The 8,124-nt window shown below is 30.7% G+C and overlaps 1 protein-coding gene and 2 non-coding genes across 3 annotated transcripts; all 3 read right to left on the reverse strand.

The window, feature by feature from the left end:
• Nucleotides 1–485: 485 nt before the first annotated feature.
• On the reverse strand, nucleotides 486–1,546 carry LOC108569950. The gene is made up of 4 exons (XM_017931737.1): nucleotides 1,395–1,546; nucleotides 1,045–1,340; nucleotides 947–982; nucleotides 486–873 (listed from the first exon to the last, which is right to left on the reverse strand). The coding sequence occupies exons 1-4, from the start codon at nucleotides 1,480–1,482 to the stop codon at nucleotides 535–537; spliced, it is 759 nt and encodes a 252-aa protein (XP_017787226.1). The 5' UTR covers nucleotides 1,483–1,546; the 3' UTR covers nucleotides 486–534.
• Nucleotides 1,547–6,618: 5,072 nt separating this feature from the next.
• Nucleotides 6,619–6,691, reverse strand: Trnak-cuu. Its single transcript has one exon. It is a non-coding gene; the product is annotated as a tRNA-Lys (tRNA).
• A 360-nt stretch (nucleotides 6,692–7,051) lies between these two features.
• On the reverse strand, nucleotides 7,052–7,124 carry Trnak-cuu. Its single transcript has one exon. It is a non-coding gene; the product is annotated as a tRNA-Lys (tRNA).
• Nucleotides 7,125–8,124: the final 1,000 nt, after the last annotated feature.

Genomic DNA, 8,124 nt, shown 5'->3' on the forward strand with positions numbered 1-8,124 from the left:
TGAAAGTATATGAAAGTATATGAAAGTATTTGACAGTATATGACAGTATATGACAGTATATGACAGTATATGACACTATATGGTAGTATAGGACAGTATATGACAGAATACGACAAAAACAAAAAAAGTGAAAAAAAAAATTAAGTTCGTGCAAATGGAAACTTATTACTTTTTTGTTGTCAATCAATGAAATTACCACAGTAAATTATAATTGAATAGATATTTTTTTTATTTAAGCATATTTAATTTCTTTAAAAAGTTTATGAGATTATTATGAAAAGTATGAATGTTCTGTAATTCCTCGTGTTATAGTAATAAAAAAGTTTAAAATTGGTATAAATTGAAATAGATTTAATTTTTATTGTAAATAAAAGTACCAACTTAATGATAAACAGTTTTATTTAATGAAATGTATTTCATTTTATTAAAATAGTTTTGGAATTATAATTAAATTAAATAAAAACTTGAAACTAAATTAGATTTATTAAATAAATAGGAGATACATAAATAATAAATTGTGATCAATGTAAATGCTTAGTCTTCTTCCATGGTGTTTCTTGAGGTGAATGGATATGAATCGGAGTAGTTCTTAATCTTCTCCTTGACCTTCTCGCAAGCCCTTTGATCCTTAATCTGATCGGCCGGACAGGAGAATTGCAATTCGCGCCAGAAGCAGTGTCCAAACTTCATACCAGTGGTATTGCAAGCGGCCTCCTTTCCTTCAGCTTCAACCTTGACAGGTACCTGTTTAGCTTCAGTAATACATCTATCCAAAATCTCATTCAATTTTGGTGCTAGCCACTCTTCCTTAGCGAACTTCTCCTTCATCTGAGTCTTGATTGCCTCCTCCTTGATGTTACCTTCAGCGTCGAGCTAGAATTAACAACAATTCCCTTAATGAAACTCACCGCAATTGAAGCGAAAATAGAGGAAACGCCTAACTTACCACATCCTTCTTTTGTCCCACGCATTGCATCACACACTGAAACGTAAAATAAAAAGATTTACAGTTTACGCATAGTTCATTGATGCAATTCATCTTACGGTCATTTCCCTCCTGTGTCTCTCGACCTTATCCTTGTCGCACTTGAATGGATCGTTGTGGCCGTGGTATCCGGAATGCTTGTCCTTTCCAGTAATCTGCTTGTAGCATTCCTTCTTCAGCGGTTTTTCCATGTCGTGGATCATCTCCAGAGTCTCTTCGGCGCAGCAGAATTTCGAGCGTTTCCTTTTGCACTTGTCGGAGGATCCGGATGCGGCTTCTTCGTCGCGCCGGGCTCTTGGATGGACGGCTACAGTCTCCGTTTCAAACTCCTCCAAATCCCTTGCCAAGACTTCATCTGCAATTTGCGATTAATTTCTCGGTTTGTTAATGGAGGTATTACTCTACTTACTGTAAGCTGAGTCTTCGAAGTTGTAAGCGGAGGAGATGTTGATGGCGGAAATGGCCAGGAGGAGGCCGCAAGCGATCAATTTGTTCATGGTTGGACCGGTGTGTGTGTTGAACTGCCGGATGGATCTTCTGGTTCAGCTTATATACCACTCGCATCCCAGAACGGAACAAAGGCAGGTCGTGCAAATATCGGCCAATTAGTGTGAACACCGTGCCGTAGCCTAAGGTAACAACACAACAACCATCAGCTCTAATCGTACCGTTCCATCTCTATCTTTGTCCAACTCATATACTGTTATACCATCTCACTTTCATTACAAACTTTACATTCAATTTACCCATTTTTTTGTTCATTTATTATAATGACCGCTTCTCCGCATACAAACAAAGAAATTATATTAAATTTAATTAAATCAACAAAAATATTAAAAAAAACAATGTAAAAACATCAAAAAACATAAAACAATTACAAAACTATATAGATATTTCCATAATTATTAAATTACAAATTTTATTTCAATGAAATCAAACATAATATAAGTGAATATGAACAAAATAAGTTTAACATTCAATAAAATAAGTATAATTTTATATGCAACTATACCTCGCATAGTGCGGCTTCGATCAGTGCGTTTTCACTATAGTCCGGTTTGAAAATTTGAAAGCAGACTAAATTTTAATTGAACTTAATAAAAAATATACACAATACACAAATTGTTTTATACATAAATGGTCGATTCTTTTTTCTACATAGTTAAGTCTCTTTTTGTGCAATTTATTTTGCAACAGTTTTAAAAACCTCGATTAGTACGCTTTCTGCTATTTTTATATGCATAATTATGAAAGGTTACAGCAAAAATATTCTTATTTTATCAAAAAAAAAGTAAAATAAATTTAACTACCATAAAAATGGAGTATTTTTTATTATATTACTTTAGTCAGTATTACCTCTTTATTAAATACTCCATTTTTTTCACAATTATGTCCATATAATCTATTTCATTAATTAAATTTTATAAACAAATTTCTTTATCAAAATCTATAAAAAAAAATATGTTTATAGAATATTAAATAAAAGTCGTTTATTATACAAGTTTAAAACATAAAATATTTCATTTTATAATTAACTTGTATTAAAAATTTTAATTATTTTAGTTTCGTGTTAAATAAATTTATAGAATTATAAAATTTATTGAATTTTTGTTAAAATTCAGATTTTAAAAAGGCGGAAGGAAAAGTTGTTTTTGTTTTTCTTATTTTGTTTTTTGTATTATCATAGCAATTACACATGAATTATAGTGAAATCACATCAATGATAAGATAATTGGTGATAATCTTTTAGTGTAGAGTTCAAGAATTCACGTTTGGTGCTATTATGTAATAATTCAATGTTTTGGGACAAAAAATATAGGAATTTAATGAAGTATGTTTCCGTTTATTATACAAAAAATGTTCATTGAATATCATGTGATTATAATGAAACCGTAATTATATAGCTTTTTTATAACTCATATAATCAATCTTTTACAAAAAAATATGGACACTTCTATAAGTGGGTAATTATAGAAGTGTCCATCTTTTACAAATTATATGTATAGAATGAAACGTGTTTAATTATATATTATTATAAGAGTAACAAAATATTAACATTTTATTTTATAAAATTCAATTCATGTAAAAATAACGACTCAAGTCTTTGTGTCCAAATTTCATAACATTGTTGTTGTTAATGTTTATACGATAATAGCTATTATGGGTGGGCAAGCATAATGTCAATGAGAGCCGCACTTAACTCAACGAAGAGCCGCATTTGCCCACTTATAGAAGTCTAATAATAACCTGAAACCTATTTGTTTTAAACAAACTTTGGAATTACACTTATATGTTAATATTTATTCATTATTCATATCAAAATATTTCATTTTACATAAAGATCTTTCAAATAATTTGTAAGCAACCGTTGAAATTACTGTTATACGCATAGCAAGTTTTATTAAGTTAATAAATTATTCTTACAATAATATGAAAATATACCATTTTACATTTAGATCTTTCAAATATATTTTTTTTATCAATTCACAAATCAAATTTTTATTGGTTGATTAACAGACTGAGGTTTCTATTAATTTACATAACTTGATGGGAATTAAAATAATCTTAAAAAAACTACAAGCAAAATACAAACTCATTATTTTTTCTATCTTCAATTTAAAAACCATGAATAAAAAAAACACACCTTTGTACATAACTTATTATTGCTGCAATAATTACCAAATAATAACCACGTTGAAGTTCATTTTTGTGTTGTTTATAATTAATAAATTGCATTAACAGGAAACGAAAATTTATCGCGAAGTCATCATCTCGTTACAGCATTACGCGATTACATAATATAAAATACAAAAGATCGCTTGTTGCAGCCGCAAAAAGCAATTATAAGTGTATTACAGTCTTCTTCCGAATCCTTTGTCCTTGCCTTAATATTATCCGCATTTATTTTACTCTTTTCACCATTTTGTAGACACGAAATTCAGCAATTGTAAATTTTTAACGCGAATCGGAGATGTTAATGTTTTATTAAAATTAAAATTCTCTGCTTCTTCGGCTAATGGAGAATTAATAGCCTTCGCCTCCGGTTTCAATACAAAACCTGGCAATTACGGATATTTCCATGCTTCTTTTATACCAAAATAACAAAAATATATACATTAATTCACGTTTATTTCGTTACATTTATATATTTTTTTTCGTTGAAAATCGTTGCTCTAAATATTTCATTTCCATCATCGGCATCGCTTCTATTATTACTACTGCGCGTTGCGTAATGTCATAATATTAAAACCGGATTTGTTTTACATATAATACAAATAAATAGCGAACATCCCGTTTGCGTTTCGCATTATCATTATTTATATTTTGCGTTGCGGCTTTAACGTGTATTTATTAATATTATTCATTTAACTTTATCATTTCATTTTTCATACTTCCCAACGTTATTATTTATTTATTTATTTTTTTTGTTATTTTTGCTATTTGTTCCACAATAATTTTGCATTGTTGTTGCAAAAGCGGAGAGCAAAAAAAAATGTATTAACCGTACTTGATTATTGAACAATATTTGCTCACTGTTCCCAATGTTGATGTTATGGTTTTCATTGTAATTTGATGTGCATCATTTTTTTTTATTATTATTAATAGTGTTTATTACCAGCTGGACTATTGTTATTCAAAATACTAGTAAATTTACATTTCTATATTTATTTACAATCATTTCATATTCTAAATTGAAAATGTTAACAATTTGTATATTTACAATTTATAATTATTTGGTATATTGAAAAGGATTTTACGTTTTAGTTTGAAAATATTGTATTTTTTTAACTATTACAGGTTTTCTTGCACTTAATCAAGAATTTCTTTAAAAAAAATCCTTGGATGAAAATTAATTACAAAATCGGACTTATATACTTTCGTATGAAACTCTTAGATTAATTTGATATAAAAATGAACAGGAAATATTTCATTTTTCAAATTTATTTATTTTTATAATAAAAATAAACAATTTATAAAAATCTGTAAAGAAAATTTCTAAATTAATATTTTTTTAGCTAATTTTATAGGAAATTAAATTAATAATTAAGTGTTTTTGGAATAAATCAAGGTTTTCTTAATAACTTTATATTTTTCTTTGGTTAAAATAATTGAAATTATTTTTTATTGTTGTCTTCTCATGAAAGTAGCAAATTTATTGGTTTTCATAATAAGCTTACCTGTATCAAATAAAAGCAAGAAATTTCATACACATTTAGTTGAAATTAATACATTTTTCAGATTGTAATAATTTATTTTTGTAATAATCTGTAGAAAATTTATAAAGAAATATACAGATTTAATGATAAGTATAATTGTTCTTTTCTCTTAATTTTATTAGCAATTAAATTAGTACACTTATACCATGCTTAGTACGGGTACTTGCTATAGCGGACTTTTTGAAACCGCACTAATTGATGAACTTTCTATATAAAATTAAAAATATTTGTAGTGAAAAATCATCACTACTATCATTAAAACAGATTATATATTTTTTAATTCTAGAACTAATTATAGATTTAATATTAGATATAAAGATCAATATTTTGCACATCATTGTATAAAACCGGTGCAAAACGTGCGAGATGCAATCACGAATTCGTCCCAGATTATGAACTTGAACTTGGGCCCGTTCACCATTTACCATTAACTTATTTACCATCCGCATGCATTTCACTCCGACCTTTCTAATGGAAACGCACAAAGTGTGCTAACCAATGAAACTACTCTTTTTTCTACTTCCACTCAAGACTCAACACAAAAAAAAAACGAACAACAAGAAACTAGGTCTGCTTGATGGATGTATGCTAATTTTGTTTTCGTTTCGGACGACAGGTAGAAAAAAAAGAGGTTTACCGCTATTAGTACCGAAAATGGAGTGGAGATCCTCGCTGTGTGTGTTTTTTTTGAGTATATTGATGGCGAATGTTGAAAATTTGTATGGAGCAAATTAATATCCATGACCTGGAGAGAGCAGTCGTTGAACTGATCTTTGGCTCCGAAATGAATTAGGACCACTTTGAGTATGCTTTATTTATTTACCAATTTTGAGGAGAGTGTGTTGACTCTTGGCTTGGATCATCTGTAGCTGCGGCAGATCAGGAAGGATTTTTTTTTATATCTCTGTTGCTCTTCCAACGGTTGCGTAACGAAATTGCGTTCCGCGTTTATTGGTAACGGTTATGTTGGACAAGGTTATTTATCCGTGCGAGCTAAATCATCCAGGAAACTTCCGCTTTTAATTGCACAATTACACGATTTTCATGCTCATTATTGCATTTTGCTACAATACCTGAGTTTCTATTAAACAGAGAAAGAGAACGAAATAAACAATTTGATGGGTTTTATAAAGTCGTATAATGTTACATGAACTTTAATCATTCCATGCATTTATAAATTAAAAACAAAGTTTTCATAAAAAAGTAACTGCAGTAATTGATCAGAATAGAAAATATATACAGGCTTATATAATGACTATTTCCTTAAAATAATTTACTGAATGTCATTTGTGAATTGATGAAAGAAATATTGAGATCTAACATGCAAAATCCACAACCTTGAATTACATTTTTGTTGAGATTTCCGTTTAACACAATTTTCCTTATTGTCATTTCCTCTGTTGACAAAAGTTATGTCGCCCAACGTGGGGCTCGAACCCACGACCCTGAGATTAAGAGTCTCATGCTCTACCGACTGAGCTAGCCGGGCTTATATAATGTCAATTTGTGATATTTTTCATTTTCTTCATGTCTCTAATGACAATTTTTCTTTATTAACAAAAGTTATGTCACCCAACGTGGTGCTCGAACCCACGACCCTGAGATTAAGAGTCTCATGCTCTACCGACTAAGGCAGCCGGTCATATGCACTGTTAATTTTTGATACATACAATTTTCCTTATGTCCATAATGTCAATTTTTCTCAGTTGATTTTTTTTCTTTACGGCCATCGTTTTGGTGCTTTTCCACCACACAATCGATTTTTATTGCTGGTATAATTTGAACCTGTCATCTTTCTTAACATACTATAGCCACGGCTCTATTAGCCACCCTTACTTAAAATTCAGGTCGCCCAACGTGGGGCTCGAACCCACGACCCTGAGATTAAGAGTCTCATGCTCTACCGACTGAGCTAGCCGGGCTTATATAATGTCAATTTGTGATATTTTCCATTTTCCACATGTCCCTAATGTCAGTTTTCCTCTGTTGACAAAAGTTATGAAAATGATTTTTAAAAGTAAATACTGTTGTAATGAATATTAATAATCTTTTAGTTACATAAAAATGTATTAAAAAAAAATAGTCGAACATTTTGTCTGTAATGTAATTAAAAAAAAATAAAAGGCAGTAGGCACTTTAAAACTCATACATTGTAGAAAGATACATATATTTGAAAGAAAGGGGGAAGCGGAATAAATAGTAGAAGACCAAAGTTTTTCAATATTGCAATAATGTATGGTAATGTCAAGGTATATTTGAAATAGGAATTAATTTAGAAGAAATACACTTATGGATACAGTTTTGAAGGCATTTAGTTCGTTCCCATTTGGGAGGTTCAAAGTTTAAACTACGAGAATGTCGGACGAGTATTTAATATTTTATTTTGAATAAAAGTGCAAGAGGAAACAAAGTTGTGTTTGCCTGCTCCTCCTACCTCCTTCTTCCCACCACCACCTTCCTCAACAACGAAGTGCATCTCCTTCTCCCTCCCGCCCTCATCATCTTTCTGAATATATATAAAAAAAACATACTTTTTTCTTCTTACTCGTTGCAGCTTCTCCAGTCAAACCAGCCAAGTTTACGAACTGTAATTTCCCATTAACCGTGGTAACTTTTATCGGATATAAGCAGGAAATTTCGTTGCGCCCTCGTTCTGTGTTCCGCGGACGGAGGTGAATTTATAGGGAATAATTCGCATCCTCCTAATATTTCGTTTTTGCTAAGTAAGACCGTATATTTTATTCATTGTTGCGAGTTTGGAGTGCGCCGGAGGGCCTACACAGTTAACGCAGTTGCCACGGAAGCGGATGTGACGTTTAAGAAGTTTCACGAGGAGCCGGAAATGACTTCTTCTTATTCTCCTCCTTCTTCATATTCCTCTTCGTCTGCTCCGGCAGCTGGAGGAGCCGGAGTGGATCAAGA

Source organism: Nicrophorus vespilloides, unplaced genomic scaffold, assembly GCF_001412225.1.
Source record: "Nicrophorus vespilloides isolate i.1.1-1 unplaced genomic scaffold, Nicve_v1.0, whole genome shotgun sequence".
Classification (NCBI taxonomy): Eukaryota; Metazoa; Arthropoda; class Insecta; order Coleoptera; family Silphidae; genus Nicrophorus; species Nicrophorus vespilloides.